At 42.0% G+C, this 25,746-nt stretch overlaps 1 protein-coding gene across 1 annotated transcript; it reads right to left on the bottom strand.

Moving 5' to 3' along the window:
• Positions 1-589: 589 nt before the first annotated feature.
• LOC108889166 (arf-GAP with dual PH domain-containing protein 1) lies at positions 590-25,606 on the bottom strand. Its single transcript, XM_018685530.2, is given in 12 exon segments — positions 590-1,714; positions 2,287-2,515; positions 2,608-2,679; positions 3,021-3,083; positions 3,278-3,361; positions 5,241-5,387; positions 5,522-5,560; positions 5,562-5,635; positions 9,028-9,110; positions 11,308-11,399; positions 15,245-15,372; positions 25,210-25,606. Coding segments are annotated over 12 exon segments (1,131 nt in total). The 5' UTR covers positions 25,301-25,606; the 3' UTR covers positions 590-1,685.
• Between the last annotated feature and the right edge of the window lie 140 nt (positions 25,607-25,746).

Consider the following 25,746-nt stretch of genomic DNA (forward strand, 5'->3'; position numbering starts at 1 on the left):
TATAGGACCATAATGCTGAATCACTGGAGTGCTCTCAGGAGGTATCAACTTCTCATCTAACCGTGGACAAGAAAGTGAATAAGTGTATTCCCAAAATATCAAACTACTACCAGTTATTACTGTAATTCAATGAAAAATTCTCAATACTAGGATGACATGTTCGTCTACAGGCTGACAGGATTTCACCGTCCTCATGAGCATTTCACCCTGATGATTTCAGATTCTCACTACGTGATCTCCCATTTAAAGTAGCAGAAGAGCACCATCTGCTGGACAAAAGGACATACCTACGCTTTCAATACAGAGCTAGCCTTTCTAGTATACACTCAAAATAGAACTCTTAATAATATGTTATATAATATGTCATGTTATAGAGAGATACTTAAGTTTCAGCTTTAAAGGATAATTCTGTTTCATTTTTACTTGGGTCTTAGTTTTATAGATTCATTTCTTCCACTTGTGATTTCAGGTGCTTCGTGCTGTTTTCTATTTTTTTGTTGTTGGATTTTGTGTATTTGTATAAAGGCCAATCTACAGTAGGGACAAATACAATTATTATTAATAAGAATGATGGCCAACACTATGAAAATAAGTTTTAATAAACCAAAGTTATCCTTTAATCAGCATGGGTACTTGGGTACTGAAGACACAGAGGACACCATGGAAATGCCTTGAAAACTGGTTTGAACACAAATGAGACACTGGCACTTGATTTCAGGTTCATCTGTATTGATGTTAAGATTTTTATAATGAAACAAACTATCACTGTGATTTAAGGATCAACCCAACGATGTGTCTTTAAAACAAGATGCAAAAAGTAAATAAAAGTTGTAGAAGTGTTATATAAATTACAATCCTGTCACATTACAATCCTTTAAAGCAGCAATAACTGTCTACGATGACTCAGTATGTTCAACAGTACAAATAAATAAGAGAACAGCTGTCAGATTGAGGTTTTAAGAGAACCCTGCCTGGATGCACATTAGTCACCTCCAGCTACGTTAACAGCGACGGTGATCACTGAGAGTTCGTGTGTGTTTTTTATGCATATTTGTTGTTAACAGCACTTTTGAAGATTCAGGTTTAACAGGGTGTCAGTGCCAGAGGTTCAACCTCACAGCTTCCTCAATGAAAACGTCACGATTCCACACACACGTTAAGCCACTGTCATCAAAACTGTACATTCAATAAATTAACAATGCATTGTCTTTGTTAAGCAACCAGTGAAATGACTAGATTACATAATTACATTAGATTACAGGTAGAATGAACCATTCACAAGACGAAATCCAGGGGAAAGGAGAGGCTGTTGCAGGGGAAGGGCCCACATGGCTGAGGAGAGGGGGGGGGTTGGCATGGTAATGTATAGCACAAGGTTGGTAGGCGCAATAGGGATGACATCGCCTACCCTTTGGCCTTAGATCACCAGCGTTTCACCCCATGAAGGGCTATGAGTCCCTTTAGCGTTTGAGTTTCCTACATATAGATGGACTGGAATACCGCTGTCTCTTTCTCTTCTTTTTCTTCATTATCTTTTCTCCCAAAATGCCCACCCATCCCCCAACCCCACCCCACCTCGTCCCGCCATGGTCTGTGGTCACACATAGGGGTTGTCTCTGATCTGACTGAGACTGGCTTTTGGAGTTTTTTTTTTTTTTTTTTGGAGTTGTTGCATCCTGCAGGCTTCAAGGCTTGTGTTTGAAATGGGCCTCCACTGCAGAAACAGAAAGAACAATAAAAATAAAGGTAACACAGGTCAGAGAATATGGTTTGACCAATATGCTGAGCTGCAATAATGTAAAAATGGTTTTTACGTGCAGTTTTTTTTGACTGCACCAACACAATCGTCGCTTCCCACCTGCCCTACCTGCCAGATTTGGCTCCCTGCAAATTCCTCCTGTTTCCCCAAAATAAGAATTAAAGCTGAAGGGTTGCCGTTTTGACACAGTGGAGGAAAACCAGCTGAGTCACAGATGGCGCTTGACGCACCTACAGAACAAGACCTGGGAAAGTTCCAAATGTGGCAGGAGCGCTAGGAGTGGTGTATCGCTGCTCAAGGTGACCACTTTGAAGGGGATGGCGGCAAAATTTAAATCAGGTGTGGCTGCTGCTTGTTCTAAGCGTCTTAGAGCTTTTTAAATCCTCCTGATTTTTCTGACATTTCTTGGGGAGAGTCCAAGTGTTTTTAAAACCAATAATCTTTAAGAATAGTTTCATGTTTCTGTTATATATTTTTTCCCTTACATTTGAAAAAGATCAATATTAATTAATAACTTTTTTCTGTACCTGCATATTCCTGCGGCCTCATTGGTCGATTGATGACCCTCTGGAAGGCCGCTATCCAATCCCGTTGCTCAGCCTCTGTCTCGCAGGCAAATAGGAACTTCCTGTCTGGTGTGACAATGGTGATGCCATGGTTCCAGTGGTAGCCCTGGGTAGACGGGGGCAAGCCAGCCAAGACAGTGTAGCTGTTCTCCTTACTGCCAATGAACACCTCACCACGGGCATAGGCATCCTGGGAGAGGAGGAGGGACACAGAGTAAGAAGGACAGACCTGTGTTTGCTGAGTAAATGATCAGAACAAAGCAAAGGTGGGTCTCTTCTTACCAGAGGGTCTTTAAAATACATGAGCCTTCTGTCATCCATAGTGAACCATCTCTTCTTAAAGCCCTCTGTGTGCTGTGGCAAAGAAAAACAGAACGAAGACTATGAAAAGAGAAAACAACAAAGGGAGTCAGTTCATTGCAAAAAGTGTAGCACTACTTCTTCAGGGTAGTCTGGAGTTCCTATCAGAAAGTGACGAAATGGTCTGGCCAGGCCGGAGCTTGGCATGCTCTGACTTGTGACAGAACTAAAAGCGAAACAAAAGTTAAAATTGGTGTTGCTTTCCTCCACTGGAGTCAGCTCCAAGTGAATTAAGGAAATATGTTTGCTGAACTCGCAATGGAATTAATACTATTAATCCTTATCTCAGTTTAAAGAACTGGTAAGATGTGAGTGAGTATAACCACTGTACCAACCTTTGGGCCTGTCTTCTCCATAAAGCCTTCCTTCATGAAGTTTCTGGTCAGTTTGGGCACCAGCTGAAAGGCACAAGAAGGCAGACAGAATCATGTGAAATAAAAGCATGCATGAAATATTAATATCGCTAATTCTCACATGGGTATTAAATATAGATATATATAGGTTAATGTGCATTTGCTAAACTCTAAGAGGGATGCATTTTGGCTTGACAATTCCTTCCTTAACTACTCTGGATTAAAACTGTCATCCTCACCTCCTCGTCACTTGCTCCAGGAAAAGCCACCTGCAGGTAGTGGAACCTGGCTGCTCTGATAGCATTGAACCAGTCAACCATCTCCTGTTAAACATAAGAAAAAGATTAAGAAATAATAAAGTAACAACCCTCAGTGTCCTGCTGTAATTCACCATCACAGTCTATTCACAGTTTTAACAGTTTTTTCTCTGAGGCCAGTGAAGGTATCTTTTCTACACAGAAGAGAGGTGTAGCCAAGAGCATCTGTGCTGTGTGGATGCTGCAGCGCTGTCAATAACTACACCACGGAACGGGAGTGACAGCGACAGCGAATGAACCCAATGAACTTTTTCTGTGGCAGCCTTCAGTGACACGACTCAGCCAGCAGAGGGAGCAGTGATTTCTCTATCTCAGCCTCTGACTCCTCTCACTCTCCTGAATGGATATTAATATCTGCCTCTTTCTTCTCTCTAATCTTGCTTTTGATTAACTATGTCCCCACCCCCCAGCCCCCAACCCAACCCCTCTCCACCACCTCTCTCTTTCTCTCTCTATTTTAGTCATACAGTAAATCCCAGAGATGTTACAGTGCTGTGAAGCAATGATTTGTGTGCTCAGCACTATAAAACCCCTCAGGGAGAGACATAGGGCACACACACACACACACACAAAACACACACGCACGCACACACACAAAATAGTTGCTGGTGTAACCAGTATTTTAGAGGAAATTCTCAGAAAATCAATAACGCTTTGTAAAATCTACAAAACTATGCAACTATTATATCAATTCCTTGTTCTTTCTTAAAAACAAAAATAAATAAGTGGATTCTTTCTGTATTTGCTCAGAACATCTGTCTCTGTTTCCCTATCATTGGTTTCAAATTACACAGTTCTCTCAAGGAAACTTCCTTGGACATTAGGAAATTATAGGACCCATAAAATAAAGTGCTGCCACAGCATTTACAAATTTCTGGTAGAGTTTGTCGATGACAATACAAATCTATAAACCATTAAAATGCTGGTGTGTGTTGTGTTTTACTGTGGATGTAAAGATAAAATTAAAAATAAAAGTTGCGTTTAGCTTCACGTCAGTCACACAGAAAACGTACATCGTTGACATTTGGCCTCTTGACTGTGACCTCATCAGAATGTGACAAAGTAACTTGCCCACTAGGGAAGTGAATACTCAGAACCTACAGATGGATGCTGGGGTGGATGAGGGACGTTTGATATGCTGCATGAAAAGCCGCAGTGGCGTCAGCATGTGACACAGCTGACTGACTTAACTAGCTCTACAGCCACATTTTATTAGAGTGAAGTTGGCCTGAGTCCTGTCAGAGGAAGATCAGCATCATTCAGGATGTCAGAAACGTGGCCATTTTTTTTGATTTTTTAAAAATTCAACTGCAAATGTAATTCGTTTTACAACAGACATACAGTACTGTCTGTGCATAGTAGAACTGTGACACATTTTTTCTGTCTTAAGCACAATGGCTTATGAGGCTGAAGTGCTGACTTTCAGCACTTTAACCTCATGTAGCAATCGCAGCCCTTTTTTTTAACATAGTCCCCAAGTACTTAAACAGTAAGACACTTCCTACACTATTCACAGAGTCTTAATGCAGACATCGTCAAATTAAAGCTTAAAGTCAGCAGGTTCTCACGGTCTTTGTCTCGGAGCCAAAACTACGCAGAATGTGCCACCGTCTAAACACTTCCTGACTGCACTGTAGCTACTGAAACCACTGATGCTAGTTGCAAAAAGCCAAAAGGAGATTAATTATTAAGGGAGATTTCCAAGTTAAAGTGCGTTTAGTAAAGCAGACGGCTTGCATATTATACCACTAACCCTGTAATACCATAATCTAAGACTTGATGTGGCGCATAGGAGAAAAATGTCACTGCACTGAAGAAAACAAGAAGAGAGAAGGGTGTACAGTTATTGAGCTGACAGTGTGTAAATAACAGTGTGATAGTGCACCTTAGCATCACTGTGGTAGACAAAGATGTTCCTTGTGCTGTTGTCTTTCAGGTAGGTGATCTGCAGGCCACAGGGGTTGCCGATCTTGGCCGGCTGGAAGGTGGCATTGAGGGTTTCAATTTTCATCACTGCCTTGGGATCCCTGGCCTTGATGGAGGCAGACATAAACAACTACTAGTACACTGTAAAAGTCCTATATTCCTGAGTATTCTTGGCTTTCACCAAAGTCACATTTTGCCACTGTAAACACAATTTAAAATCAGCTGTATCATCTCGCTTACATCCTGCTTGTTGAAGTATTTGAGCGCTCCCTCCCTCTCCTGACAGGATGAACTTTCGGCTGAGAAACTGACCGTTGTCTCTTCCTCGTTTCCATAGAAACCCCTCTCGGTACCCTGGACAGAGAGGGAAAAAAATGTATGTGGTTGGGAAGCTGGTATCAAAAACCCATCAGGGAGGACGAGAAATAAAACATAGGAGACATTTAAAACAGTAATGGTGCGATGTTGTAACTGCTTGGTGTGAGATGATACTTCAGCTGAGCTGAAATCAAAGATCATTTAAAATCTCATTTAGAAGGGGAAGAAGGAAAAGGAGACGGTGCGTGAGAGTGAGAAAACACAGCGGAACATCCAAGAAACAAACAGACAGGGGAGGAAAGCATTCAGCAGGGGATGCAGCATGAGACAGCACACACAGAGAGATTTTATTGTCTCTGTACCAAAGAACATCCTTTTTCATGTTAATTATGTGCAGTTCCATTTATAGCCTGAAATGTTTATTTCTTCTCCTTCTGCCTATTTTGGTAAAACGCTTTGCCTCCACCGCCTCCATTTCTCTCTTTTCTCTCCTATTTCTGTCACACTGTGAAGAGTTTTCTCTCTAATCTGGATCTATTTCTGTGGCTTGAATGAGAGGAGGATGCACATTAGTGATTGGGTGGCACCCCAAAGAAGTGACTAATTTCCATCCTAGCCATCAACCTGATGCTGAGTGTTTTATAATGAGCGTTAACTGTCAAATGAACTGAAAATGGTGAGTATTGTGTAAAAGGAGCTAACGTGTCCTGAATGAGAATGTAGAGTGTAAAAGAAAAGAAAGAGCAGGATTTCTCTCATGAGGAAGCTATGGATGGGAGATTATTTCAGTGACAGTACTTTATTTGCTCAATTAAAAAAAAACAGTCTTCACCTCAAAACAATGGATGAAGCTGATGAAGCTGTTCACTGCAAAGTCTGTCAATGATCAGGAGTACAGCCGATAATAACCCCCCCTTCTGACGTCATAATGTCTGATCATTTGTGCAACCTCCCAAAACCAACAATTCAACATTCACACCCACCTCACGACAAAATTAGCCAGCGGTGTGGGGGTGAGACAGAAGCCAGGCTTTGAACTTCTCTCTCTTTTTAAAATTCTTACGTAACTATTTTCTTCGCAACTGAGTGGAACACTGGCAATGTCTTCCAAAAGAGAGTGTCTGAAAATATGCTTTATCATCCCCGTATTTAAAGAATATTGCGTCTCGTCTCTGACATCAGCTTTTTACTACGTCTTTGAGCGTGGTTGTTCCGAACAGCTTTAAACACTTCTGGATGTATTTAAGTATAAGTAGATATTTTCAGATATCTCAAAACCTGGTCAAACGAACCCAGGACTACTGTCTCTGTGAAGCTAATTACCACTTTACATACGTTTATTAAAATCTATTCTGTTGTAATTCAAGGGAAACGACCCTTTAACTGCAACTTAAAGCAGTATTATTTTTTATTTTTGACTATGTTGGTCCAGTGGATTAAGTTAAGAACATTTTTATGAGTGCAGCTTTTAAGTAAAAATCTGTTTTTACAGTGCTTATTAACACAATGTGAGCTTGTGCTGATGAACCTGCTGAACAGTCTGTGGTGTGGTGAATACTCCTTGTATCATCATTTAATCTTCCACATGCCTCATTGTTATGTTCACCCACAGTCTCTTTACTCTACTGCTCTCTTTTCAACCCTTCTTATTCACTACAATTGATTACATCTCTGTCTTTTCGTCCTCTGCACTCATTTAATTCTATCTATATGTGTGTGTGTGTGTGTGTGTGCACTTTGTGGCTGTGACTTTCTGACATGAAACATTCACCTACACTGGCATTACCTCATCGATCAATAGCCCTCCGTGTCCCCACCCTCGCCTCCTTCCCTCGCACTCTTTTTCTTCCTCCTATCCTTTTGCATACCGGATCAATGTTAACACAGAGGCCAGGTTACTGCCAATAGTCAGTCTCAGCCACTCACCCACATTCACACACACACACACACACACACACACACACACACACACACACACACACATGTCACCTCACAATGAGTGATGAAGAGAGCATGAATGCACAAATAAGAGATGACAGAATGACTCATATTATTACACTCTGTCTGCATGTGTGGTGTGTGTGTGATGTGTGTGTGTGATGTGTGTGTGTGTGTGTGTGTGTGTGTGTATCCACTGTAACAATAAGCGGGTGAGGTCACTGCAAGCCAATCAGAAAACTCCATCTTCAACAAGACATGAAATGTATACTAGAGGATACACACATTACTGGACCCAACACACACTAATACTGTAACACTCAGCCTACATAAACACACACACACACACACACACACACGCGCGTTAATGGCAGTTCTATTTTCCGTCAGTGACAATTACGGTGCCACTGCTTAAATATGCTTTTAACTGCTAACATACACACAGCCACTTATGAGAGGAAGGATGGAAACGAACGTTTGAAAGTTGTCGATGTTTCAGGGTGATTGAATTCCTGCTACTGGCATCCACTGGGACATGTCTGACCAAGGAGTTTTCAAGGTTCTGCTTACCGAAGGCTAAACAACACAAGCCTGACACAACAATGGAACAGCCACTTTTGCTTTATTTTAGATGGGAAAAACTCAAGTGTGATATAACAAAACACTGGGAGTGGCAACAAGGTGCCTTTACGGGGGCTATTTGTAGTTTTCTCTGCCACTGAACATGGTTTCCTGTCAGTGATGGTCACTTAACAAGAGCTTCAGCCGTTGTTTCATTCACAACACAAGAGGATTAGATTTTTCTGCCATGCTTTAGCAGTGTTTTTAGCTTTGAAGTTGTCCAAACAATAGTGGAAGTTGCATTTTTTAGCAATGACACAACATGAAACAAAAATTTGAAAATCCAAGATGAGGAGATTTTGCTGTTCTTTTTGAATTGTAGCATAGCTGTTTTGTTTTTTAGCTGATACCAAATCCTTTCGATGCATTTGCCAACATTTAAGTTGCGTGGCCTCACACGGCCTGGTTAATGCTGTCTTAATTTTTATCCTTCCGAGGCGTGAGACCTGGGTCAAAACTTGAGATTTGACCGAGGTCTTACGTCTTAGGAAGTCAAGTCTCATGTCCTCATTTCTGTGAGGATAAGGCTGGCGAGCACTTGAGCAGAGACAGTCATTCCAGCCAGACAAGCTTAAAATCATACACTACTCATACAAGAGTAAACAGTGTTATTTGTTGGGAACAATTTTCAAACCTAGATTAGGTGGACTGGCGAGTATTTACAGCAGGAGTGGGACTGACTCCTGAATGACAATGAGTTCTATGGCACAGATGAATAAGTTAAATCACACTGTGCCTTCACACTACTTTAAAAAGCCATATTTATTCCTGGTTTTGGGGACAGTATCAGCTCGGTCAGTGCTACAGTTACTGTTGGGGTAAGACGGACGAGGGCCCTCACAAATATAAACATATCAGTTTTCACGTACCTGCAGAATAAGGCTCCTGTTTCTCGATAAACTCAAACTCATTCCTTTCGTACTTGGCTCTGATCCACTGCTCTCTCAGCAGCCTGGAGACATGATGAAAAACACACACAGTTAGCTTTCATGTCAGTTACACACCCACCAACTGCCCTGACCCACACTACACTCTGGTACGTTTTACTACACAAAAATAATCACATGGAAATAACTGATACAACATTATCCCTCTTGTTACTTTAAGTTTGTTACCTAACCCTAATTAAAGAATAATGGACGACCCCCGAGCTACAACACTCACAGATGTGTATCACGCTGAAGCATATAGACTTCAGCATCAAACGTGATCACTGTCTTTGGTTTCTACCAAAGCTGTATTTAAAGGAAACAGCCTCAATTTTAGACCTTCTTCCTCTTCAGTGTGCGGAGAAACAAATGGCAACAGTCAGCGCATCACCATGCCAACAGTCTCTCTCATCCTGTTTCCTTCTCTACCTCTTCCAACCTTTCAGCCTCCCCTTCAGGCTTCAAACTGCTTTCATCCCTTCTCTCGCTACACATTTCTCTTTTTATTGGCTTCTCTTAGAAATAAAACGACTCTTCTATTTGCATCAAGAGGTAAAATGTCTTACTCTAAGAGGATATTTCTTTGAATGACACCTTCTAGTGACACTGGATCTTAGACACTAAACTCTGGTTCTCAGGGGAGCAGAGCGTGTGAACACAAACAGACGCCACGGCACAGACACAGGAACAGAGGAAGATACTGCTCTTTCATCTGAGCTTTCTCTGTCTTGCTTCTGTTTCTTTCTATTTTAATCCAGTTTTTTTTGGACAGATGCTGATGCAGAAAGAGAGATGGATGGATGAATTAAGCACCTGAACTAAAAAAGGCTGAAAAAAAGATGGCAATGGGTCTTCAAAAATATATACTGTTGGTACAAAAAAACTAAGACTGCATAAACTGCAGTTGCCAGGTAAAATACTATGTTTTGCTTGTGGGATTTCACTGTCAAAAACCTTAAAAAATCTACTGTAATTGAAAGTTCTATATCAGTAAAGCATGAAAAAGTCCACGGGGATGTGTGAGTATCACTTTACCTATCTATTTATAGGCTCTTTATACAAAGAGGAAGAGGAAGTTATATTTTAGTCCCTGTGAAAAAACCCACTGTACGCTACTTGCCCAGCACCAAACTGTAGACAGCCATGGTTGCCGATTAGCTGGTGAAAATAGTGGAGCATTTAGCAGCTTAGGAGCCGGTTGGAAGAGACCAAAACTGGCATTAAAACAACAGTGAAAGTAAGTCTTAAATCCACCAGGTGGCCAGAAACATGACTCTGAATGAAGGCTAACTTTGCCATAGCAACTTCATGTGTGTGTGTGTTCATAGCTTGCTGTGCTGCAGATAAATACTATGTTATTAAATATGAACATATTTTATGATTTTATAGAACCAATCCAATATTGTTGATAGCCAGTATCATCTTCATCTTTATTTTACTGTTTACACCTGTGCTTTTCATACCTTGACATGCCAAAGGTCTTTTTGTTATTTATAGAAAAGGAAACAGAAGACAAAATATAAGTGAACTTACAAGTCACCTTTGATATTTTGTGCAATAAAGGTTATATTACACAAAGACACACGCGGTGACATTTAAGTGATGTAAGTTCAGCTGAGCACTGACTGACTAACAATATTTCATAACCACGTAAAAAAGGAGATAGTTGTGAAGTGAATATTGTCATATGACACATTTGTAATGAAATTTATTATTCTGAACTTAGTCTGTACTCCAGAAGACTAGTAGTATGAGGAGTTAGCTCAATTAGCCTGAACAAACTGTTATCTATTAGTAAGCAGTAAGTAGCAAGTGGACTAATTGGGAGCATCTATGCTCCCAGGGTCCTCTGTTCCTAGACCAGTGTTCCCCACTTAAATATGTTTGGGTCAAATTTGACCCATTTCAAGTTAAAATGTTTCATAAATAATAACATATCACCACAACAACCCTAACCCCACATTCCCTCAAATGTAGGCCTACTATATTGAGAGCCATATGTCAGTGCTGGGGAAACAGAAAACCCCTTTGACCCACAACAGCCCATGTCATATTAAATGGATGCAGAGCTGAGGATACATAGCATAACATAAACTGCTTTGTAAAAATCATATAAAGACTGTGTTATATATGATACGATATGATATATGATATACATATATATGAAAGTTGCACCTCCAGTATTTGTGTTTTGATTGTGACAAAAGAAAGAGTACTTACTTGCAGTCAGTGTGTGTTGGTCTGTAGTAGAAAGGAGGAACCTTCTGCTCATACTTGGCTTTGGCTGCATTATTTCCCATAGCAGCCATTAACTGAGAGGGAGACAGAACAACACAACCTGTTAATCTACTGTTCACAGTCAAATATTTACGTCAATAGAATATACAGTACCGTTTCCACACTGCTGCATTTGAGATAATCCGGGTGAATGGGAAGCCAGATACATTGTATATAACAGCAGATTTAACCAGTTGTTAACCAGCAATAGTTTAGACATATTTCATTCTGAAAAAACTCTTCTCTCAGGGGAAATACAGGAGAATTTTTTGGGGACATACCAATATCAAACATTAAATGTCACAACAATAATAGTCTACATTTCCTATCTTACAGAAAGACTGCACTTTTTTTAGTGGACAATTATTTATTCTTGCAGCTTAAGGATGTTACTAAACAGAAATGTTAAAAAAAGCCTTGACAGCAGATCCACATAACAGCAGATCAAGGAAACAAGACCTAAGGAATGGTGAGAACAGGAAGAGGAAAATAACATTCACTTCAACAAAAATTAGCTAAAGCAGACATAACCTGGGCTATAACAGGACTTGTTAAGTCAACGATGAGGCCTTCTGCTTCTCTATAGGATTAATTGTAGAAATGGCTTTACTGCATCAGGACGTGTCTGCCTCCCACCCTCGTTCCCTCCATCACACGTCTCATCCAATGATAATCCCTGAGCCCAATCCAGCTGGCTCAATCCCTCGACACGCCTCTCTTATCCTCTCGGGGACTCTGGAAGGGTTGCAGTGCTTTGGCTTTTTTGTTGTGAAGGTCAAATAGAGGCAGAAAATGCTACCATAACACAAACGTCTGAGGAAGTCGCAGAAATAAATATATGTGACACATCTGCTGCCAAAATGTGATGCATCTGACACCTCAGATGTCACCTTTAGAACATGGCATCACTATCATCAAAGCAAAAGATCAGGAACAATTTTTAGGCTAATTAGCATAACCACCTCTGCTCAGTATTTAATTTAATTTGTATGCTTTCCCTTTATATAAAGTGCTCACTTCTTGAAACTGAATCAGAGGCATCTACAGAGCTAACGTTTACTTACTGAACAATGAAATAACAAACTCTTCATGATAACGAAACATACATGTGTCATACGACTGATCTGTCATCCCTACAATGTCATCGCATTAAACAAAGAGGCTGGAGCTTTAATCATCAAAACACACGTATCCCACCTTCACGCGGTAACAATGATAAATCTTATTTGTTCTACGGCCATCTGCACTTGCACATTGAGGCTCATTTACATACAGAAACGCCCCTAGAATGACAAACCATGTCTAAGTGGCCTTCACGCAGGGTGACTTGTTGGCAAAAGTTTCAGCCAAGAAAGATACAGATGAAACATAAAGCACAGAAATGAGGTTCACACCCTCGAAGCTTCATAGCATGTGTCTTATGGACTTCTGAACATTAGCGTCAAAAGTGGCTCCTTGGATTGTGGATGTTTTATTGGAATGGGACTACAACAGCTCCAAAAGACTTGACAATAAACTCTGGCATCTTGAAATCACCCCTAAACTCTCCCAATACAACAATTACAGAAGAAGAATTTTAACACAAACTGACACACAAAACCCTCACAATGCATTTCTTCCTACGCTGCAATCAAATCTATTCATCCACTCATCTAATTCTAAAGCTGTTTGGTTTTATCTCCAAATATCAACACTCCACTGTGATATTCTTTTAGTTTGCTGCCTACCACCTCCCCAGTTTGCTCTCAAGTCAAATCCCCATTACATCCCAATTATTGTCCTCCCACATCTCCAACCTCCTGGTTTTCCTCATGACTCACATCTGCGTCACCTCCCTCCCAAAGTCCTTCTTGCCACGCGGTGGTGGTGTTTTCACGCTGACGTGATACATTCAATAGACAACTTCACACTTCCCCTGCAGAGCCAAAGATTTGAACCAGTCTCACCTGTATGACAAAGTATGCATTTCTGTGTTTACAGTTTTGCACAGAACTCATATTTCTTGCTGACGTATTTCTGAAGGGGGCATGTTTGCAAGGCACGCAACAGCTCAGCTCCTTTCTACAACCAGAAGAGAAGGGTGAACAGTCTCACTAATGCAATAATACTATATTGATTCCTGTGAGGAAATTCTCTCCTTCCACAGGGAGGTCAGAGGTCAGGGTCAGGTGAAGATCAATGTTCTTTGGGCTGATTAGAATTCATTGTCTTTCACACGGACTAAAGATGTCTTGAGGCGCCTGTATAACAGCCAATCAACTTTACTAATTGATCAACACTGGTTGTGTTATGCCAGATAAAACTCTGACCCTTTGTTTCTGTGGTAATCTACTGTTACCTTACTGGTTCCTAAAAACCCTACAAGTGCAGAGCAAAAAATAAACAGCAGCCAGCAGTTTGAGTTAATGAGATCTGCACTTACAGCACGTGTCAGCAAGCAGAGCTGAAAAAATCCAATCCAACATGTCGCCTCTTTCTGCTTTATTCATACAGTCATATTGTTAAGAAAAGTGATCTCTGACTGGGTCGTTTCCATGGAAACAACAAATGTAATGGTACCATTTCAGACTCTGTAGTTACAATGGGCTCCATACTTAACATTTTTTGTCAGCATATTCATACCATTTACATACTACATATGCATAGGCTACTTATAGTATGTTTCACATACTGGGATTTGAGCACAACTAGTTTTTTGAATTCACAATTTGAGCACAGTTTTTCATTTTCAGAGTTTAATTTACAGATTTATGCAGAGACTTAATTCAGAATAATTCAGCATTTCATGAAATACACTTATTTGCATTTTTGCCTGCAGTTAGATGAAAAGAGTGATACCACATTCGTATTTGCCTATTAGATATGAAGCTACAACCAGGAGCTTAGCTTCAATTAAAGATTGGGAACAGGAGCAAAAAATACACCTACTAGCATCTCTAAAGCTTGCTAACTGATACGCTACATCTTGTTTGTTTAATCCATACAGTGTGGTGTAAAAATGACAAGTTATGGTTTTACAGGGGGGTTATCAAGACTCCAGGAATAACTGTGCCCAGCCAAGAAATGGTCCAACAACTAGCTAGCTGTTTCTCCCTGCTTCCAGTCATTATGCTAAGCTAAGCTAACAAACTGCTGGCACTAACATCATATACAGTATACCATACAAATATGAGAGTGGTGTCAATCTTCTCATCTGGTTTTTGGCAAGAAACATATGTATTTTGACAAGTTATTCCTTTAACTGGATCATATGAGTGACACATTCACTGATTAGCTTGTGCTTAGAATTCCCTATCAGAATTTTCCTATGAACAAAATTCACAAGTGGTGCAGACCTGTCTGTGAACAGTCAGTCTGCCTTTCCTCACAGAAGGTCGACTTTTTTGACATGAGAGTTCATCATCATTCATCTGAATGTATTTGGAGTTTTAAGTATATTACTGAAATCCTCTAAAATGACAACAGATAATCTCTCTCACTCCTCACACCTCCCTCGGGGTCTGCCAAGGGAAACTTCCTCCATTGCATCTGATAATTCAACATCAACCACAAGCTTTGTACTGTGAAATCCTTTGCCCACAAATGGAGCAGAACTTACAGCCTTACACAGCAGTGTGCAGGCAAAGATTATGCTAACGATCAAAACTCACAAGGTTTGACTTATCAGGTGGGAATATACTGTTTACAACAGGTTTGTGTGGTTGAGAGAGTTTGGTGAATTGGGCGCTACTGGAAAGTAATGTCTCAAATTTTGTCATGTCCATTCCACTGTTAGAATTAGGGGGGTAATGTAATGGCAGGCAGCAGTCCATTGAGAGACGGAGGAGGCGATGATTACATGTTTTTGTAATATGCTGTATATTTGCCTTTACTGCCCTACCTCCACCTCGCTGGCATCCCATGTGTCCTGCACCGACTTCACCCGGCTGATGTGGGGGATGCTCCGGTGAAGGAGCGAGCAGGCCTGGCACACAAACACACCCAAAGTCAGCGACGTCCAGTCTGGCTCTGCAGGAGAGAGAGCGGGGGGTGGGGGAGAGAAGGAGGGAGAGCCGTGAAGGAATGAGATAAAGAGAGGTGACATAGGGAGAACAAACGTGGAGGTGAAAGGAGAGGATGTGAGTTTGGGGGGAGAGAGCGAGAGAGAGAGAGAGAAAGAAAGGGAAGGAAATGAAATTGGGCAAAGTGGTGCAGGAGGATGATAGAAAGAGACAGAGTGGAGATAAAAGAGGAGGTGTGAGAAAGACTTGTCATAAAGGCGGCGCAACAAGGAGAACAGCAGCTAAAGGTTCAGGCTATAAATACTGAAAGCGCTGATGCTAGCGCTGTTAGGAGCAAAGTAAATGAAGCAAATATTACAAGGAACTTTGGCTGAGTGTGTTGCTGCTCATAAAGGAGAGCAGGGCAGAAATATGATTTTGGGGAAATTCTGTTTAGCTTACTGACAGGAAACAGACAGCCAGAGATCTGATCAGAAGTCAGCCAAGATAGTTATTAGGTTAGTTACATCATCAGACTTCTCAATACACTGTGATAACATCATCACACATACGCATACACCCAAAACGACATCTGCATGCTGACACTCACATTTGTATGGACATGCAGCATTTCATGCTTTAAAGGGTTTAAAGGGTAAAAGTGCAAATGCACAAAGTCCTGGCATGCATGCACACATGCACCTGTGCATCACCGTATGCTAATTATCATCAATATGATTTGTTGACTAAACACAAGCTTTGAGTACAGCTCTAGAAAACTAACAGGCTCATCAGCAGTCAGAGAGAATGAGCAAAAAAGGAAAAAAAGAGGTTTTTCTCTGCAACGTGACACAGAAGCAGCATCAGTGGGTGTTCAGGAAAGGTGCGTCTGAGTCACTGTATCACACATAGACTTTGATTCTGTCCATGCAAATGAAATCGTCAAAGTCAGGGACGCAGCGTGTCAGAGACGGTGGCAGAGAGAGAGAAAGACAGAGTGTAGTGAGAAGTGAGTGTGAGAAAATGAGAGACAGAGAGAGAGTCACATACAAACCCAGACAGAGGGACAAACATAACTGAGTAGTGAAAATTAAAGCCCAGTTGGTGACCACAGAAAAAGCTTGAGACATTTCCAGTTACTCAAAAAAGGATGGATTCATGTTTGTCTGTGCTTTCATTGGTAATTACACCAAAATGTAGCATTGTTGGCTTTCAGACATTGGGGGACTTCTGGGAAAATTCCCACTAGCAATGAATCGGTCCATTACATAATCAAATAATGTACATATTTTCTGAACAAAAAGATACAGTTCACTTGTATAGATGAAAGATCAATCTACAGTAAAATGATCAACAGCAGCTTAACGCATGGCCGCTTAAAAAACTGCTGGATGGGTGGAAACCACTAACAGTTATTGTCACTGCTGATTAATCTATCAAATTTTCGATAAAGCAAATAATATTTTGTTCTCTAAAATGTCAGAAATAGTGAAATATGGCAATCACAATTTTCCAAAACCCAAAGGCATTTGATTGACAATTTAAACATAAATATCTGATGAAGTATTTTTGATAATAATCACTTTAATGTGTTTGGTGTATTGAAGACTTGTAACTATACGCACCAAGCAGTTGAGACTATTAGCGATACCTCAAATGTATGTGTGGCCACAAGTGCCTGAGAGTGCGATGTCCTCAACGGGCAACACTCAAAAGTCACCACATTCTCTCTCCATCTCACTGCAGCTGCCATTTCTTGCACAAGGAGACCATCAGCGTGGTGCACCACAGTGATGTGAATACACACATGCATACACAGACACACACAGTGTGAGCGTGTAATACCCAGGGGGGTCATATAAGAGCTACAGGAGAGAGCGAGGGGTGGAAGAGGGCAAAAAAACTATTCTTGCATTTCTCCGTCCTCTTGAGGCTGGAGAAAGCATAGACGGAGATGCCATGGAGCCTGACTGGGGATCAGAGGGGGGGGGGGTTTAGAAATGAGGAAGTGATGGAGGAGGAGAGGTAGGAGGGATGCAGGAGACATGGGTGAGGGAGAGGGAGGAAGTGTGTGGGTTCTTTATCATGCAGAGAGATGATGTGAGCTCACAAGATCCCCATGGGTGTGTTATGTGACATCTGCGATAATCTGCCTTCGATTTCTCTTTTAACCCGTGACAAGTAGGTAATGTTTTCATAAATGTCAACTCATCCTTTAATCACACAGGATTGTGATCAAGCTAAAAGCATCTGGAGACGGTGCTTTGACGTGCAGGAATCAAACCTCTTCCTGTGTCTGTCTGTTATGTTGTCTTTTTTGCCAACAATACACACACACACAGACACATGCACGCGTACCCACAACCCTGCTGACACCAAAACACACAACCAGCCATTGAGCGGTGAGGTCATCGCTGTCTGAGTCAGGCCTAACCAAGACGCAGACAGCACTCATGGAGATTACTGGGGCCGCATGACTGACTAACCACACACACACACACACACACACACACACACACACACACAGGGCTTCCTCCTCTACATGAACATAGGAGATGTTTCTCAACAGGATTACTGTGAACAACAGATGCACGGCCGTAATGAACAGGAGGTGGAACACTCCTGATGTAGTGCGACTGCTGGTTTTTCTCTTCTTCTTTTTTCTCTCCACAGTGCATATGCTGTTTGAGGCGTGTTTGTTAAAGATCTGTGTCTTGGCTCCATCTCGGAGGAATTGTTTAGGGGGAAAAAAAAAAGTCAACAGAGAGAGAGAGAGACAACAGAGCCGTTGATTCAACCACACAAGGTTGAAGAAAGAAGTGCCTGTGGTGTTACTGCAGGGCAGATGCAGGGATAAATGAATGAGGGGGCATTTACACAATCGCAGCCCCTGTGCCTGTGTGCGTTTGCAGGCACTTTTCTGCATCTGCAGGAGTTCATTTGTATGTCTGGACATATACACATCAGTCTGTCAGTGGCTGTATCATGGTGGGGGTTAATGACTACACAGCGGGGCCAGCTGAGGTTGTGACCCTCTCATGTCTCCACTAAATCCCCCAGGCAACAGCATAGTTTTATTTCTACAGCAGCAGTTACAGTCATAGATTTTACTGAACCTGCACTGCAAATTCAGCTTGACCCTGGCTCTATAAAATATCAAAAATGCCTGAGGCTTTCATAAACAAATCATCAAGGCATTCCTCATTTCAGAAAGGCTGACTTCTCAGATGCATTTTTGCTTAAGTGAACATTAAATATAGTATACACATAGGGCATTCCTCTTATGTTGAATGAATGAGTAATTTCCATTTCTTTACACCCATTCCCCATGGAATTACTGAGACAAATTCATTCCCACCAGCAACAGCATAATATACTGACCTCATAATATGTCAGGATATACCCAATGATGGAAATAAAATGAATAACATAATGCAGTATACATGATTAAACAAATCAACATTTGTACATAATTAATGATGAGGAGGATTTTGTCTATCGTTATTTTTCTTCTCTTATTTGATGCCTTAAAAATATATTCAGAAATGAATGAAAACAATGCAAAGACTACCTCCTACCATGGAGACAGCTATGTAGGCAATCTGTGTGGGACACGTATCAACAGTGAATTCTAACTGATCTTCTGTGAGCTAGTGACGTCTGTGTGCAAGATTTCCTCCTGGTTCCCGTTAACATGACCAAAATTCATCTGTTACGTGTCCTCAATTTTATCTTCCATCTAGACTCAGGCTCTTCAGGAAACGTGCTGGTGGCTGTCGCAACACCATATTCAAGATGTGTAACCCTTGACGAGTTCATGTTGCCGAGTGTAATCATTTTCTTTTTTTCTTACTAAAAGTGTATTTGATACTTGTTTCAGACAAGACAGATATACTCGAGTGGAGCATTGCATTTCCTGATTGGCATCAGTTGTGTCACTCATGCCTCACTGTTATTAGCTCATCAACTGCTTGGGTACCAGCAGACAACTAACATCCAGTCATATTCATAGAGTGTACGTCACAGCTCTTCTGTGGATTAAACCTCCTTGATCCAATGCAACATTTGATATCATGTAGTATCTCCCCTGTCCTTCTTAAACACTGTTGTTCGTAAGCTTGTGCTGTTTTAATTGAGGTCCTATCTAGCAGCTACTCTACATCTTTTTTCATCTTGGTTAATGTTAACAGTTCATTCACTCAGTTAATTATTCATCAACTGCCTGTGCTGGACTCATACTGTCTTGTTTCCAGAGTATTTGCATTTTGTATGCAGACGACACCCTCTTTTATAATCCACAGTCAGTCTTGTTGCTCAATTATCTAACCTAGAGTCCTGCCTCTTATCTGTTAAAAACAAAAAGCTGTATTTTCTCCTGTAAATACACTAGAAATGCTTATCTTAAGAGATAAAAGTCACTTCATTTCGACATGTGTGTAAACTGTAAAAGGTTCCTCATTTCATGCTCTTTGACTGCTAAAACCCTCGAAGCATTATCTGGAGCAAACTTTTAGAGCATATTAATAATATCACTGTATTTGCCCATTTTCACCACTGTATGTAATGATTAAGCTGGTCATGGTAGATACTGATACTTATGTTCATTCTATTGTAACTTCTTCACCTGTCTGTCATAATGATTCTAAGCAGCTGGTATGTTTAATAATACAACTGAAGTATTACTCTCCCTGCACTGGCTTCCTATCCATGGAAGGGCTGATTTTAAATTGTCCCTTCTTATGTATCAAGGACTTGTTCAACTATACTTATCAGAACTCTGAATTACTCCAGTGGAGTTGCCTGATGGGTCACAGTAAGAGACTGTCATCCACAGTCTAACCTGTGACACAGACACTGCCAGATTAAGACACAACTTGTACCGTTAAACGTGTCTGAGTTTATCGTTGGATTTACCACTTTGTCTCCAATTTGAAGGCAACTTCAAGGTCGTCCTTACCTCTGTGGTAGGAGGCAGAGGTATGGTCACATTATCCTACTGAAGGTGTGTGGTTATGTTCCTACATCATTTATTTCTCAACATGCTCTGAGAAAAGGGAACGCACCTGTAGCATACCACCAAACATCTCCTGCAGACACAGGTTCAGTTACAGGAGTAAAATGAATTTGTATGGGGAAATGTTTTCTTCACCTTTCTTCTACTAAAAAAAGAAGAAAACATTAAAAATAGTTGGGAAAGGCTTGAGCGAACCTTCTCCTATCTCATCAGAGTTCCTGCTGTTTCTGCTGTTCAACAAACACCTTCCTCACTGCTCAGAGGGCTGCTGAGGCTTCTCTCTGGAGGGAATAACTCGTTTGAGTGTCCTTAGCGAAGGGCAGAACCACAACGCTGCTGAGCTACAGAGAAACCCTGCCGTATAAGCTCCCAGCTCAGCCTCTCAGCGGTCTCATCTGAGCACACCAGCAGAGAGAAGATAGGAGAAAAAAAAGCGCAAAGGTAAGGAAGGGCAGAGTAAGAATGACTAAGCATAAAAATGCACAAGCAGTGTTGCCACATTGTGTGTTTTCAGACCAATTCCAGCAGGCTTTCTGTCTGGTTAATGGATGTTGTATCTGTGATGGGAAGATAAAACTGGAGTGAGGGAGGACAGCCAGGTCACTGCTGATGATGTGATAGTCTGTCTCTACTCTGTAAGCCTGCAGATTCACAGACAATGAAGGGATTTCATGTGATGTAATGCAGCAGACATATTGGAGGTCCTGAACTTTCCATTGCTTTTATAATTTCTAAACATAAATTAGTTCACTTCTGTTCGCTTTTGACTGGGAACTAAACATCTGATCACTCATAGAACTGACTGAATTTCTGCCTGGATCATGTCTCATCGGCTATAGCAAACCATTATTGTTAACATATTTGATCAATAAGTGTAACTGAATCCTCACCAGCTACAGCTGAGAGTGCTGCACATTCGCATGAAGCCAGGTAAATTTAAAAATGTGTCTTCTCTCTGTTTCAGGCCTCCATCCAGACTATAACTGTGTTTTTCTTGCCCAAAAACAAGCTTTTTTCCAAAACAGCCTCCAGGGTGCATAAATGTTAAAACACCGGCTTGCTGTTTTAGTGTGAACAAGGAAAACTGAGCTTTTTTTTGACCTGGGAGTAAATCATTATTTTATATCCATTCAGCTGTGTGAAAACAGAAACAGAAAAATATGTAAATGAGAATGACTAAATAGTGAATTCAGCTATTGTTACACAGAAAATTAGAGCACAGAGAGCAGGAGGAGACTGAAAGGAAGTGTAGTGGGCTGACACTCAGCAGAGTAACCAGCTGTGGGTAGCTGCACAGTCACAGTCAGCTGTGTGGCAGCAAAGTTATGAAGGCAACTCTCCCTTGTCTCTGACTCACTGCTGATTTAAATGTCAATATGGGCCATCACACAACTGTTGTCATTAACTGTTTGTATGTTGATTTTGTGAGACCATATCACAATCGGCTGGGCTGCCTGTCTCACTCCTTACCAAATGTTCACTGTGATATACAGAAGAAGAGATGTTCTATTACTCACATTTCACTGTAGACAGAGTTCTTCATCAAAACCACTACTGTGGACAGGCATTTTCACAGGAGAAGCTGTTTAGTGTAGACATATTTTTTTAGTGGACAGGTCTATGGTAGTAGTTCCAAGCCTTCAGTCTTCGTATATACAGTATCAATAATCATTCTTCTTCTGTCCTCCTAAGTAACCTCAGCTCACACTCACTCCAGGACAGTAATAGTTTGTCTGTTTACTTTGCTGTGTTGAGATGATTTCTGGTGTTTTCAGCTGTAATGAAATTGTGATATTTCTCTGAAAAAGCTGGTGAGATAAGATCCTGTCCCCATCTGGGACAGAGCCACCGAACCAGCATCAATAATTCATATCTTGAGCATTATGAGATATGAATTATGAGCCTGGGAATTCCTGATCTGGTAGCAGGTGGGGTGATGGTTTGGTTGATGGATCCTCACAGCTTTCATGAAATGAGCCCAGTGAGTAGGAACACAAATACAGAGGACAGCAGTTTCTGAACCCAACCAAAGTTACACTGTTGACCACTAAGCAGCATCACTAGCAGCAGTGTTTGAAGTGCCTCTCTCGAGGGAATCTCAGCACTTGTTGAGGAATAAAAAAACATGAGTCACTTCACCACCTGTGATCTGAGTCAGTCACCCTGCAATTAACCTGCTTCTCTGACTGTTCGGCTGGTGCTGCCCTCCAGCCAGAACTGTCATATGATAGGCCAGATGTGCTTATCACACCTGTGGAACACAGAGCATCTGTCCCACCTTTGCTTCACAGAGGCTAAATTTGATTGTGTAATGACTGCATAGGTCTAAGTGCTGTGCTTGCCAGGCAAAATTAATGAACCATCTCAACATGGGAATATTCAGAGCCAATGTTTTCTCTGAGCGCAGCGGATCACTGAAGATCAGTTTAGAGAAACAACATGTTTCCCAAGAGTCAAATAAGGCTCTGTGGGTATCGGTCTTTATGCCACTTTTCTCCAAATAGGACTAAGAGTCTACAGCCATGCCAACAGTTCTGTGAGGCTGTGCTAAGACACAGCTCTCGGCTAAATGCTACGAAAATGCTGATGTTTAGCATTATAATGTTAAACATGTAATGTTCAACATCTTAATGATGCTGGTACACTGCAGATGGTCAGGCGGTTGGCCAAACAGTTTTGGAAACTGCCTGCCCTGATGCTGGGATTCAAAGGTGACAATATGACGTTCATATCCATGTTTACTGTCACTGCCAGATGTCTGGAGGTGAGAAAGGAGCCAGGGTTTGAACTTCTCTCCTGGGCTCTGTTTTCTTTGCACAACTGTTTCGACCAATTCTCATGTTTACAATCAAGTGCAACACTATGAATGACTTCCAAGAGAGACTGTCTACAAGCATGTGTCATTATCCCAAAGCAACGATCAGCCACAACATTAAAGCCACTGACAGGTGACGTGAATAACATTGATCCTGGGAAACCTTGGGTCCTAGCATTTATCTGGATTTTACTTGACATGTTCCACTCCCCTAAACATTGTTGCAGTGCACTACCCCATGGCAACGGCACTCCCCAGTGACAGGGGCCTTCCCCAACCAGGTAATGCACCCACCACACCACAATAGCTGGCTTGACAAAGAGCCCAAGGTGTTAACCTGGCATCCAAACTCCCCAGATCCCAGTTTGATCGAGCATCTGTGGGATGCACCAGAACAAGCCAGATCCATAGAGGCCACACCCCACAACACACAGGACCCAAAAGATTCTCTGCCAATACCCCAGTACCAGACACAGGACACCCCAGAGGTCCTGTGTTTATGCCCTGACAGGTTAGTGCTCTTTTGGCAGGATGAGCGAGACCTGGACCATAGGCAGGTGCTTTTAATGTTTCAATTATTGCATCTCCCCACTCTCTAGAAACAACTAAAAACACTTTTGCCTCTTTGACACGTTGTACGAACTAGTTCTTTTCTGCATAACCCAGCCCGTATTTCAGCATATTGGCAGTCTAACATTTAATACAGTACAATAAAGTATCAAATACAAAACAGCTGAAGCAGATGGTGATTAGTTTGGCAGGTATTTGGTCATTAACCCACGTCAGGGGATCACTAAAGTCCTTAGGATACATCCTCTGGGAACCAGAGTCTGCACCAACGCTGCTGACAATCCATCCAATAGTTGGTGAGATATTTCAGTCTAGACCAAAGTGGTGGACTGATCGACCAACCACTGCTAGAGCTGCCACAAGCATGGCTACAAATCATCAGACAAGCGTTTGCAACAGTTTATGTAAAAGCTTTTATGGGTTGACTATAGGCTGAATTGCATTATGTAAGTTAGTGGTACAGAGAAGCAAAAGGCCACATAAAAATTCAGATATTTTGAAGCTGCTATAGTCAACACACACGTAGAAGCACCAACCACGATAAGAGAAGCCTCTCTGCGTATTTCTCAACATGATAACACCCTCTGTTCAAGATGAAATCCCCCTTCAAGTGTTCACGGTTCAGACAAAGCTATCTAATTTTGCGAGCGCTCTGCTGGCTCCAGAAGCTGCTTCACTACAGCCAGTCCTCAGAGGAACCGTAACCAGGGCCAAGGAACAGGCATCCTGGGCGGGCTCGGCTCCAAGCACTGGGCGTACGGCCCGTACTGGAGCCTCGGTGGCCACTCACTGGTTTATTGCCATTTCAGTGAAGAGAAAGGAGGAGGGGGAGGAGGGAGGGGTGGCGAGGAAGAGAGGGGATAAAAGGGGGGAATTGGGAGAGGATGGAGAGATGAGGGAAGGAATGAAGACAAATATGGTTTAGCTGTCTCTGAGGGAATAACGTAACCCAGGTCAAAGTACTGCCCTGTGCAATGTACAGTGTAGCACTCTGTGAATGACAAACAAACATGTAAAGCAAAAATCTACACACCAGTAATTACTGAGCAAGGCTGTGTGGAGGTTGCTGACAGTGTAGAACATGATGACACTAGACCACAACACCAGCAAACACACACTGTGGACACACACAATGTCAGCAACAACAGTAACAGCTGTGAAGAGGATAGTTGGTGTGTCTTCACACACCATTAACGGCCAAACACAGGAGTGTTTATGGCTCAGACTAAGTCCAGAGTCCAGTCTGTTTTAATTAGGCCTGATCCTACCTGCGGAGTGGGTGTTTTCAGGTGGCTGTGTCCTGCCAGGCCTTCACTTTCATCGTATCTGGACTAAATTCACTCAGGCTCATCCTCACACCTTGTGCTCATGCAGCTTAACATGCATTAGTGCAACTGCAGCTGCATGCACTGGCTCTATCAGACGGACTCCGGAGCGGAGCCTAATGGTTTTGGGTTGTTGCTTACCTGGATTGCCGCAGTCCGCGCACGTTTCGTTGCCCGGTCTCGCCAGCACGTCTTGGAGGAGCCGGTTGTTCCCCTCCGGTTCCAGCGTCATGGTGAGTTTATCTGTCCAGCCTCACCGCGGTGGGGAAGAAGGAGAAGAAGAAGAACATCCGCTGAACATCCACGGAGCAGACAGACGGAGCAGACTGCCCGATCACCTGCCACCTCTAATCTGGACTGGAGAAGAAGAAAGACTGGATGAGACTGAACGATCCGTGCCGAGGCGCTCTCTCTCTCTCTCTCTCTCTCTCTCTCCCTCCCTCTCTCTCCCACTCACTGATAGCTCTATTACCAAGTCTCGCTGACTGCATAATAATCAAGCCTATATGTTACCATCACCTCCTCCCTCCCCTGCCCGCCTGGCCTCTCTCCCGCCACCACCTCCTTCATCTTATGAAAGTGTGACCTCCAGCGGTGAATGAACTAAACACACTCACACACAATATTTCTATCAGTTCCTCAGGGTTGTTCTGAGGGACCTTTGGTTTACAGGTGGCT

This window comes from Lates calcarifer, linkage group LG23 (assembly GCF_001640805.2).
Source record: "Lates calcarifer isolate ASB-BC8 linkage group LG23, TLL_Latcal_v3, whole genome shotgun sequence".
NCBI classification, from domain to species: Eukaryota; Metazoa; Chordata; class Actinopteri; family Centropomidae; genus Lates; species Lates calcarifer.